This window comes from Balaenoptera acutorostrata, chromosome 13 (assembly GCF_949987535.1).
Source record: "Balaenoptera acutorostrata chromosome 13, mBalAcu1.1, whole genome shotgun sequence".
NCBI lineage: Eukaryota > Metazoa > Chordata > Mammalia > Artiodactyla > Balaenopteridae > Balaenoptera > Balaenoptera acutorostrata.
Window position 1 is genome coordinate 87620175 of NC_080076.1, and position 12252 is coordinate 87632426.

At 60.0% G+C, this 12252-nt stretch overlaps 1 protein-coding gene across 22 annotated transcripts in view; it reads right to left on the bottom strand.

Moving 5' to 3' along the window:
• NCOR2 (nuclear receptor corepressor 2) overlaps positions 1-12252 on the bottom strand; it is a 225217-nt gene that overhangs the window by 89550 nt on the left and 123415 nt on the right. For 19 of the 22 annotated variants that reach the window (XM_057525956.1, XM_057525955.1, XM_057525950.1 and 16 more), the window contains 4 exons: positions 8974-9146; positions 7291-7384; positions 4380-4558; positions 861-915 (listed from right to left, as the gene is read on the bottom strand). In XM_057525956.1, the coding sequence (XP_057381939.1) occupies positions 861-915; positions 4380-4558; positions 7291-7384; positions 8974-9146 (501 nt within the window). The remainder of the gene's footprint in view (positions 1-860; positions 916-4379; positions 4559-7290; positions 7385-8973; positions 9147-12252) is intronic. The other 3 variants (XM_057525959.1, XM_057525958.1, XM_057525940.1) reach the window with 1 other exon arrangement.

Here is a 12252-nt window from a genome sequence, read left to right on the forward strand (position 1 = left end):
CATGGTATCTGCAAAGCTGGGAGTGGGCGGACACCCAGTCTGAGAAACGAGATTCGGGGAAACGCTGCTTTAAACACCCAGAACAGCAGCTCCAGAAAGTAAACCTTTTCAGGAAGCTTGTCTGGCTCCGCCCTGGTGATGCTGGGGTCCAGCGGGCGACTCTGACACGGGGCCACGTCCAGCCCCCAAACCAGCTCCCTCCTACCTGCGGCCGCTGCGGCCACTGCCCAGCCTCGCCTCGTGGGTACACAAAAGGGGGCTTTACCATTTCCTGGGACGCTCTGTGTCCACCTGCCAACAGGGAACCGGAGCAGAAAGAGGCACCGCTCCAGGCTGGGTTTGGGGGCAAAAGGCGGAGCTCAAGCCTCAGTTCCACGTAAAGGTTTATCCAAAGCGGATGAGGATAAACCACACGCCAGGCTTCGCATCAGGGGTGTCAGCGTACAGTGACCATCAGAGGGACCTAGAAAGGTCATTCCATCCAGCGCCCTGGAAGATCGCCACTCTTGCCTATAAAGCCTTAATTAGGACGCCAGGCATGGCAGGGCTTCCAGAACCCATGTCCAGTCTGCCAGGATGCTTTGCTGCCACGTCTGAGGAGCCGGTGTACACAGCTCTCCTGGGGTTTCCCAGCCTGGAGCTCCGCCCTGGGAGAAGGGGGCGGGGCCTGCGGTTGCTTCTCCCAGGAGGGAGGAAGGAGGGAAGTGCCGTCAGACACAGCAAGGAGAGCAAGGGGTCAGCAGGCAGAGGCCTCGTGGGTGGGGAGGGAGGGTCCTTCGGCCCAGCCCAAGCGGCTGGCCCCAGGAGTGACCGCCAGAGGGGGACGGGGCGGGTGGCGCTGGGCCGGCGGGCAGACTCACCTTCCTCTCCAGGAACGATGCGATCAGGCCGAAGTTCTTGGGGTGCTGCATGAATCTGCGGGGAGAGAAGGGCGGGCCTGAGACCAGGCCGAGGGGGGCTGCCCAGCTGGGCGGCCGCCGAGCTCCCGGGCGCCTGCCATCTCCGCTGGCCCGGCACCGCCCCACTCGGAGCAATTAAGCCCAGGGGGGTGTGGGAAGGGCCGCGGCAGGCGGGACAGAGGGCTAAGAGAGGGCGTTCCTTGGAGTGAGTCACTGGTTTTAGCGCCTTTGAAAATACATTTGTTTGTCCTGCTGGAGGCGGGTTCCAGGAAAAATGAGGACATGACATGCAGCCCTTTGGTGGGGTTCCCCCCCTTTTAAAATCTGCTTTTGTTTCTGTCTCCGGCTGGGCCTGGGAAGCTGGGCCTCGCCCGGCCCACGCGGGGCCGCCACGGGCGAGGTCACGGGGCAGGGCCGTGAGAGGTGGGAGCAGAGGCTTCGAGTGCCCGCCAGGAGGCAGGCAGGAGGCAAGCCGGCCCAGGAGGCCGAGGGAAGGGACCCAAGCTGGAGGGGTGGCGGGGAGCTGGCACCCCACCAACTGGCTTCCTGCGAAACAGGGAGAATTACTGGGAAAGAGCTGGGCCAGACTGAAATGTCAGGGCCACAGGAGCAGGCGGACAGCGGGGGCGGAGATGTGGGTCACGGCTGCTGGGGCCCCGGGGATGCTGGGTGGAGCCTCGGCACGCCCGTCCCCAAGACGCGCCACCGCCCCGCGGCCTCCCTGGGGAGAGGAGAGGCTGCTGGGGACGCAGGGGCCCCGGGGTCCCCCCACCCCCCCGCCGCCGCCGGAGGGAGCCTGGGCCAGCGCTGGCGATCGTCCTGCCCAGCCCTCCAGATGGCTGGGCAGGAGGCCAGTGGGCCCCTCCCCTGCTCCCCAACCAGACACTGGAGAAGCCAGAGCGGCCTCTTCTCTTTTCCCAGAGGAAGCCGCGAGTCAGAGGCAGGCTTCCCAGCCTGGGATCCTGCCTCGGGCAGCTCGCAAAGCTGGAGGCGGCCTAACGCCCTGATTTCCCAGACAGACAGTCTTCCCTTCTCCTCCCTCTCCCTGCCCCAGTGACACTTCCTTCCCCACAGATCCCTTCCTTGGGGTTTCCCCACGCAGAGATGGGGCCCCAGGAGACCAAGAAGCACACGTGGGAATCTCTTAGGTCACCTGTTCCACCTCCCTCCAACCTACACCTGGGTCCTCTGCCATGTTTCCTGAGAGTTTACTCTGACACTGGGTACCTCCAGACGGCTAAACGAGGAGGCACGGAGGCTACACCCATTTTACAGACGTGGAGACTGAGGCTCAGGGAGGGGAAGTGGCTGCTCGAAGTCACAAAACCAGTAAGTGATGGAGCTCTACGCCACCGGCACGTGATTCTCCAAGGCCCTGAGTGCTATCAGTTCCGCTGAAAACGAGAGGTCACCCAGGACCTTGAAAGACTCAAGGTGCCAAACTGGGTCTCAGCAGACATCAGCCCAGCCTGGGCCCCCCCATTCTGCAGCTACTGGACTAACAGTGTGAAATCCTTAGGTCGGAACAGCAACATGAAAAATCCAGAAAGGCCAAAACACAGAAAGCATTCCCAGAAATCTTTTTTTTTTTTTTTAAAGAAAGCATAAATAAATAAAACATCAAACATACCAGGGGGAATTTAAATACCTAATGCAACAGTAATTCTTAGCATCCATGACCGTCCTACAGTCACTTCACTGGTTTTTAAATTGTACAGCACCAGATACGGGACGACTTGATTCGACGTCTGTGACCGTGAGGACCTAGAAATGAGCTGCTAACTACCTGGGTTTCCTGTCTCTGAGCAGTAAACCCCAAACACACGGCAGGAGTTGCTCCCCAAAGCGCTATTTCCTGTGGAAGGTCGCTGCATCTGTGTTAGGCGCTCGAAGGTGCGTTACAGCGTCCCTCTGTTTTTATGTATGTTTTAGAATTTCCTTAATCAAAAGCCATTTAAACAAACAAACAAAAACTTTCCACACAAGACCCTCTTCAGTAGCTCCTCCTGCATTTCCAAGTCCTGCTGTCTGCCCTGGCTGACGCACCCCAGCCTTGCCCATGACCCAGAGCCATCCCCGTCCCTGAAGCCCAGTCTGGCACTCTGGGGCCACCCAGCTCTGCAAAGGGCAGAGACAGCCCCAGACCCTGCGGCCTGGCCCCGCAGTGGGTGGCTGGAGAACGTGGGACATCCCTTTTGAAGAAACTCTGAGGCCTTCTCGGGAGGCGGAGGTGAACGTGGACGCGCCGCAGCTGAGTCCCCCACGCCCTCCTGGCTGAGCGCTGAGGCCTCTGCCTCAGTTTCCCGCCCTCTTGCCTTATGCGGGTCCTGGGTCCTGAGGAGGCGCTCTGTGCCCAGGATGCGGTTCCCTGGGACACACACTTTGAGTCTGGTGGGGGAAAGGAGTGCTTTCTCCATCTGGTTCCTCACCCGTCTCCCCAAAACAGTCATTCTGCTCTTTCATTTGAGAAGAAGCCCCAAGCTTCACCTCTTAGCATCCAGTTCCTGCCTCTGCTTTCCAAAGACCCCCCACCCTGCTCCTTGGCTCCATACCCCCTCTCCCCCGACAAACCTCTCCATTGCAGCTGAGCCCCTGCCCCGAAGCTGGGGGAGTCTGAATCCTGCCTCCACCATTCGCAAGCTGTGTGACCTTCGTTAAGTGTCTTAACCTCTCTGAGCCTCTGTTTCCTCATGTGTGTAATGGGGATGGCCTGTTAACGCCGTTATGAGGGATAAGAGGGACAAATGCACAAACCCCCGAAAACATCTGTCCAGTGTCTGTGATGAAGGATGTGCTCCACAGATAGCCACTTTCCAAGTAAAATGAAAACCGAAAAGTCACCGGCCAGCCAAATAACCCTGCCCAAGGCTTCAGCCCAGCCTCGAAGGTCCTCCTGCCTTGTTCTTCTGATACACATTGCCCCATTTCATGTAAAACTGCCTTGACACTTTGTACTGGTTTGAACAGTGTCCCCCCAAATATCATGTCCTCCCAGAACCTCAGAAGGTGACCTTATTTGGAAATGAGTCCTTTGCGGATATAATTAGTTAAGATGAGGTCATGCTGGAGTAGGGTGGGCCCTGAATCCAATGTGACTGGTGAATTTATAGGAAAAGGAGAAGACACAGAGAGACACACAGGAAACAAGACCACGTGAAGACACACTGAGATGGTGAGATCCATCTCCAGGCCGAGGGATGACAAAGATCGCCGGCCACCACCAGGTGCCAGCCAGGTGCGAGACCTGGGACAGACTCTCCCTTGGAGCCTTCAGAAGGGACCACCCCAGCCCACACCTTGATCTTGGACTTCCAGCCTCCAGAACTGTGTGAGGATAGATTCTTGTTGTTTAAAGTCACACGGCTGGTGGTCATTTGTCGTGGCAGCCCTAGGAAGCCAGGACAAGCCTCAAGGGGACAGGTTTCTCAGGACGGGGGAGGGTGGCCCGGCCAGGCCCCCACCCCAGTGACGGGGACTCACTTCTCCCGGAAGGTCTCCTTCTCCTGCTCGCTCCACATGTTCATGACCTGGCGGTCCTTGTACACCTTCATGGGGTCGTCCATAAGCCCGTTCATGTTGATGAACTTGATACGCTGCTGGTCGGCGTCGTACAGCATCGGTGGGATCACGGCCAGCTGGCGCATCTGCTTCTCCAGGTTCTGGAGGGAAGTGGAGACGGCAGAGGGCTCCGTTGGAAAGCACAGGACAACGGGGACAGGGTGGGGAGGGGGAGGGGCGCTTGCGCCAGCACAGGGGACCCAGGTGAGGAGCAGAGGGTAGGGGTATTCCGGGCGAGACAGGAAAAACGCAAAACCAGCGAGAAAGCGAATGATGAGTTAAACAATAATAACAGCCCGTGCAGGGGGAAGGGAGAATTTAAAGGCGGCCCCAGAGAGGTTTACGGTGGGCAGGGCTGTTAAATTAAATGCAGACAGCAGCAGCCACCTTATCTGCAGAAGGAGGGGAGCAATGAATCTTCCGTTTGGAAATGCAAGTGCCATAAAATACTGCAAGAAAGACGTGCAGCCCAGCTGGGCCAGGCTAGCTCAGGAGACGGGGCCGGGCCCTCCAGCTTCAGAGGGCACGCGGGGTGGGGCGGGGGGCTGCCTTGCTCTGGGGGGGCCCGGTGAGGCTGCAGAACCGTTTCCTCGCCCGCCACCCACCCCCAGCCCTGGATCCAGCTCCTTCAAGCGTGCCCACTGGGGACCAAGCCTGCCCAGCCCCGTGCTCGGCAGGAGTCGGGCGGGCTCACTCCTAATGCACCAGGATGGCTATTAAGAGGCTCGGAGCCGCCACTCAGCTGGACTCATTTCCCCAAATCTCTGCAGCCAGCCCATTACTGGCGATTAATTACCCATCTCCGGAGGCAGGCAAGGGTCCAGCCCGGCCAAGGTCAGCCAGTTCAAAGGCTCCGCTGCCCAACCTCCCACATCCAAGCTCTCCATTCAGTGCTGGGGATTCCCAACAGGAGCAGGGGAGCGCAGCGGGGACAGGGCCCTGACCCTCGGCTGAGACGGGCCCCCCACAGAGGCCTGAGCCTCCCCCGAACTCCAGCAGCCCTCCAACACCTTCACCTCCCCGACGTCCTCGGCTGCCCGAGATACACAGCACTGGCAGACCCCAGGCAGGGTTTCTCCTGGCAGGAACCCCACCCCTGCTCTGCTGCCTCTCCCCAACGGGGCACGAGCGCTGACTACCGAAAGCTCGCCCCAAATGGAGAGCATCGTTCCTCCCGCCCAGTCCCCTCCTTCCCACCCTCCCAGGGAACCTCAGGTCAGCCTGGGCTGGGTGAGGTGAAGTTTCTGCCCTGAATTCCCTTTCCAACCATCACCCGCGAAAGCTGTTCCCTCAGCATCCCTGGGGACGCTGGTGGCTGCATTCTTGTGCGGCCAGGACCTGGGGAAGCGGGCCTCTGGGATGGGGGCCGGGGTGGGTGGGAGGGGGACACTGAATCAGCTGGGATGCCAGGCGCCCTGCCTGCATCAGGCAGGGAACACACGGGAAAGGGCCGCCCTCCTCTCGTTCCCACGTGCCCCTGTGGGACGTGTTCGTGGCCACAGTATTGGGGGAGGGAAAGGAGCTCGAGCGAACCCACAGGTGTGAGGACGAAGGCTTTCCAAGTCCTGCTTTCTGCAGACTGAAGGGTGTTCAAAACAGGGACATAGCACGTGAAGTTTCAAAACGAAGGCTCTTTTTTAACGGCCAGAGAGTCTGAACTACCTGCATCAGACTCGCGTGAACAGCCTGGTGAAAAATGCAGATTCCTGAGCTCCGCCCCAGATTGGCTACATCAGAACGGCTGGGGCAGGGCCCTAGGAAACTGCAATTCAAGCCAGACTCCCCCTCCCCAGGACTCTTCAGTCTGTCCGAAGTGAGAATCAGTGGCCTAAGCAGTGCTACCCAACAGAATGTTCTGCAACGATGCAGGTGTTTACTGCCTGCTCTGTCCAACATGGGGCCACTAACCGCGTGTGGCTTCTGAGCAACTGAAGTGGGACTGGTGCCGCAGGGGAACTGAATTTTCAATTTTATTTCATTCGTGTTAATTTCCATTTAAAGAGCCCTGTGCGGCTAGAGATGACGGCACTGGGCCGGAGCTGCAGTGTCTCCCATCCGGACAAAAGTTCTGCCTGGACGCAAGGCCCCGGGCAGGAAGAATGTGCCCCCTGCTTTTGTGAGGCCCCCTCTTGTCTACTGCGATGTTGGGAACGTGGGGGGTGGGGCGGGGGGACTGGCACATTAGATGCTTGACCTACAAGACTTGGGAGGGGACAGGCCAGCGCCAGCCCTGCCCCAGGAGCAAACGCCTCCTTTTTCTGCTTTCTGGTCATCTTTGGGCTCTGGGGACCACAGCCAGGGTCACCTGGCTGACAGAAGGTCATCTGGGAACTCCTGATAGAAGGTCCCCGGCTTGGTGAACAGCTGGTGAGATGGGAATCCCCCTCTGCCCCCAGTTCTGGGCACGGGGAGGCTGACCTAGAAACCACAGCTCTCAGGCACTCATGCCCTCTGGCTTCTGGTCAGGCTCAACCAATGGGAAGCACTGAAAGTAGACGGGGGCGGGGGTGGGGAGTGAGAGGCGGGGGTACTTATCCCCTGCTTCCTCCCCGCCGTGGCATCACGGATGGGGCCCTTCCTGGCCATGTCCTACCAGGGGGCCTCTCCTCCACAGCCCCAGGAAGGCCCCTCTCCCCGCTTGTCCTTCAGGCTGGGGATGGGCAATGTCTACTCCCCTGGTGCCCCACTATCCCACCTTCGTTCTGCCCACACTTCAGTAACAAGCCCCTTGATTTCAAGCATCCAGATGAATTCTGCTTCCTGCTGGGAGCTTCTCCACGCGCAGGGGACACAGCGGGTGGAGCTGAGGTCAGGGTCAAGGCCGTGGACTTACCTCCTGCTCCGAGAGGCCATCGATGATCTCGGACACCTCGTGCTCGCTGCGGGCGGCCGACATGGAGAGCCCGCTGCCCCGCTGGCCCACCCTGCTGGAGACCAAAGGGACACGCTCAGGACCGGCCCCTCGGCAGCCAGGGACACGCGGCCGGCACAGCGGCACAGACCCGAGCCCACAGGTTCCCCAGAGGCGGCGTGTGGGCAGTGAGGAGGGGCCAGGCCTCACACCCACACAGACAGCCCTGAGCCCAGGGGTCCAGGGGAGGGCATGGAGCCCCCAGACTCACCCAGAAATGCCAGAACCTTTTTCTCTCCTAAGATGCCCACCAAAAGACCAGCCACACAGATCCACATACAAATCCCAGCTCTGCCTCTTCGGACCTGTCCCTCAGTGTCCTCCCCGGTACCACGGGGATAAGGTGGCACGTGGCACCCAGGACCGGGAGGAGGCATTCGGTGAGATACGCACCGTGAGTGTCCAGGAAAGAGTGAAATCCAGCATCCCTGCTCATGGCCTTATCTGTGTGACAACAGATGTCACAGCCGCATGTCACCGAGCACCTACTCTGCGCTGGGCACTCCTACACAGGATCCCACCCAGTCCTCACGGCCGCCACGTGAGACCAGCATCCCTCTCCTCTGACCCACACCGGGGATCTCAAACTCAGCTGCCTTCAGGGGCCGCATAAATGAACGAAGCTGGGAGGTACCAGCCTGTGGCACACGGGAAGGAGAACTCACTCCACCAAAATGGATTTAAGCTCCTTTCACTTAAGTATTAAGGCCGGGCAGGCACCAAGTGACACATCCAAGGGCTTGATGCGGCCCCCGGGCTGCCGGTTTGAGAAGCTGCTGTGCTTCCTGTTTCACGCCGGCCAGGGCTCCTCTGCGGACAGTGCCTCGAGCTGACCCAGGCCCCGGGAGGCAGGAAAGGAGGGGAGGGGAGGGGGAGGGGAGGGGAGGGGAGGGGGAGGGGGGAGGGGAGGAGAGGGGGAGGGGGAGGGGAGGGAGGGGAGGGGAGGGGAGGGGGAGGGGGAGGGGAGGAGAGGGGAGGGGGAGGGGAGGAGAGGGGAGGAGAGGGGAGGGGCGAGGGGAGGGGGAGGGGAGGGGGAGGGGAGGGGGAGGGGGAGGGGAGGGGCGAGGGGAGGAGAGGGGGAGGGGGAGGGGAGGGGGAGGGGAGGGGAGGGGGAGGGGAGGGGGAGGGGAGGGGGAGGGGGAGGGGAGGGGGAGGGGCGAGGGGAGGAGAGGGGAGGGGGAGGGGAGGAGAGGGGAGGGGGAGGGGGAGGGGAGGGGAGGGGGAGGGGAGGGGAGGGGGAGGGGAGGGGGAGGGGTGAGGGGAGGGGAGGGGAGGGGGAGGGGAGGGGAGGGGAGGGGAGGGGAGGGGAGGAGGAGGGGGAGGGGAGGGGGAGGGGGAGGGGAGGAGAGGGGGGGGAGGGGAGGGGGAGGGGAGGGGAGGAGAGGGGGAGGGGGAGGGGAGGGGAGGGGGAGGGGAGGGGAGGGGAGGGGAGGGGAGGGGAGGGGAGGGGAGGGGAAGGGAGGGGGAGGGGGGAGGGGGGGAGGGGGGAGGGGGGGGAGGGGGAGGGGAGGAGAGGAGAGGGGGAGGGGAGGGGAGGGGAGGGGAGGAGGAGGGGAGGGGAGGGGGAGGGTGGGGGGAAGTGGGCCCGGCCCCCCCGCCGCTCACCTCTGCATGCGCTCCTGCAGCTCCCGCTGCTTGCGGATCTCGGGGAACTGCTTCTCGTAGTACTCGCGCACCTTGCTCTCCTTGGCCCGCCGCCGGGGGTTGTTCTCAATGCGCTCCACCTTCTTCTCCCAGGCCTCCATGAGCTGGTCATAGCGCTGGCAGAACTTCTGCTCCTGGGGGGGTGCGGGGGACCCCTGCGGCAGCCGCTCCTCCCGCATCCGACACCCAGCCCCTCCCCGGCTCCCTGCTCTGCCGTGTGCCCGGGCACACGTGGGCAGACACGCGATCACACGCGGGCACAGGGGCAGACCCAGGCACGTGGGCAGACACGCGATCATGCAGAGACCTGAGCAGACCCAGGCAGACCCGGGCCCCTGAAGAACACCCACAGGCTGCCCTAAGGACCCAGCCGCCTCGCTCCCTGGGGAATGGGCCACCCCCCGCCGGCCTCCCTCCAGAAAGGCCTGGTACAATACGGAAGCTTCCAGCCACATGTGGCTGTGAAGTTTAAATCAGGTAAAATTAAGTAACATTTAAATTCAGGCCTCTGGTCCCTATGCCACATTTCTAATGTTAGTAGCCATGTGAGGCCAGGGCTACCACCCATAGTGGGCAGTGCACACAGACCATTTCATTCACTGTCAGTTGCGTCGGACGGTGCAGCTCTGGGGCATCCATCAGGCCCGGGACAGCCCCATGGAAAGCATTCTCTCTGAATAGTTCCTCATCCCCCGGCCTCAGGCCAGCCATGCTCCCCACACCCAAGGACTGGTTGTGAAGACTCAAGCTGCCGCCCATCCAAGACAAGGAAGTCCCTCTCCAAGTCTAACCATAGTGCTTCCTGCTGTATGTCCTTCCTTAGAGAAAAGACCCCGGCCCGGCCCAGAGTGTAGCTGCCTGGCTTCTGAGTCTCCAAGGTGACCCGGACCTCAAGCAGGCAGGGAGCATCTGGCTGCCCGTGAGACCCGACCTCCCCGTCTCTAACAGCTGCCGTGGACAGATGGCATGGTCTGGGAGTCTCGCTTGAACGCCTCCTCGACACTTCAGCATAATCAGAAAACCCGTCTCTGGTCCTCGTGCCCAGACACCCCACCCCATCCTGAATTTCAGCTTCTGACCAAGGCAGCTTGTGACCTTGGTCCTCAACAAACCCAGCAGCGTGATGGTCCCCAAGTGGCCGTCAGGCCAGCTTTGAGGAGGAGCAGAACTTGACCTCCAGCTCCCGGAGGGTCCCCAGGTATGTGGGCTGCCCCAAGAAGCCTTGGGAGGTCAAGTTCCAGTAGCAGACAATAGCCACACATGCTCGTGGCAAGGTGCCGAGAACAGCACCCCTGAGGGTGAGAACCGGCGTGAAGGAAACCCAGCCCAGCCCACCATCAGAGCAGGGGACCCTCCCCACCCTCTCAGGCAGAGGAAGAGAGGCCTCGATCTGATGGGCGAGAGCGAGAAAATATGTCAGATGGGGAAAAGGCGAGAACATGTTCACCAAAAACCAGCAGAGGAAAAGAATGCAGTTACCCGTGAAGATAGGCAAGAAACCCGCAGGGCCACCAACCAGCTGCCCAGTGGAGGGGCGAGCAGGGCGGCCAGCAAGACGCCCCAGCCCTGCCTGGGGCCCTCGTGGAGCAAGGGACAGGAACAGCCGTGCAGGCCCACGCAGCCACACTGCCCAGCCCCAAGCGCCACACGCAAAGACGCGAGCAGCTCCTGAGGACCGTCCAGGATGAGGAAGTCCCCCTCCACGTCTAACCACAGTGCTACCTGCTGTGGCCTGAGCACTGGAGGTGCTCTCCGTCCACTGAGGGCCAAAGGCACGGGGCGCCTCGGGACAGAGCACGGTAGTGGCTGCGGCCCTTCCCTGGGGCAGCAATGACCCTGCCAGGGGGTTTCCACATAGTGGCCCCGCTGGCCAGGGAAGGAAGCAGGTCACACACTCACGTACACACATGCACACACTCACACGTAACACACGCACACTCCCTTACACATACATGCACTCACGTGGATTTACATTCTCACACAATACACACTCACACCCACACACGCACTCATAAACTCACACACACACATTCTCATACTCACACTCACACCTCAGAGGCTGGAGCACTGCTAAGCTAGTCTGCCGGGTGCCAGGAGCAAGAATCTGCAGAGGAAAAGGAGGATGGCCCCTGCGACCACAGTCTGTGCGTGTTATGAAAACAGGTCACCCTCAGTGGGAATTCTTCTTCGTAGCACCATCATCACCATCAGCATCACCATCGTCATCATCTTCATCATAAACACCATCATCACCATCAGCATCACCATCGTCATCATCTTCATCATAAACACCATCATCACCATCAGCATCACCATCGTCATCATCTTCATCATAAACACCATCATCACCATCAGCATCACCAGCGTCATCATCTTCATCATAAACACCATCATCACCATCAGCATCAGCATTGCCGCTGACACTAGCTAAGTGCCACCGTGTCACATGCCGGGCACTGAGCTGAGTCCTTCCCGCGAGTGACTCTCCCAAACAACAGAAAGCCATGACCGCCATCCCCTCTGTACAGGCAGGAGTTCAGAGCTCAGGGCCGTCAGCCCAGGATCACACAATTAGGGACGGGAGGTCAGGATCCTGATGGTTGTTCTGATAAAGTCCAGTGCGTCTACTTTTCCTTTTGCCACTCATGCTTTTGGTGTCACACCCAAGATCCGCTGCCCAATCCAAGATCGTGAAGATTCACCCCTATGGGTTTTCTTTTAGGAATTGTATGGCTTTAGCTCTTGCATTTAGGTCTTTGATTCATTTTGAGTTACTGTTTGTGTTAATTCTGTGAGGTGGGATCCAACTCCATTCCTGTGTGTGTGGCAGTCCTGTTGTCCCAGCACCATTTGTTGAAAGAGACGGTCCTGTCTCATTGAATGGACATGGCCACCTGTCAAAAATCCAGCAGCGACAGATGTGAGGGCTTGTTTCTGGCCTTTCTATTCTGTTCCATTGGTCTCCATGTCTGTCCTTAGGCCAGAACCATGCTGTTTTGATTATTGTAGCTTTGTGATATGTTTTGAAATCAGGAAGTGACTCTTCCAACCTGGTTGTTCTTTTTCAAGATTGTTTTGTCTATTTGGGGTCCCCATGAATTTTAGGGTCAGCTTGCAGATGACGGTTCTGAGCACCCACTGCAGTCCGGGCGTTGCCGTGAGCACACTGCTTGCAGCCTTTCACTCAGTGGCCTGATGAGGTGCGTGTTACTATAATCCCCACCAAACAGAACAGGAACC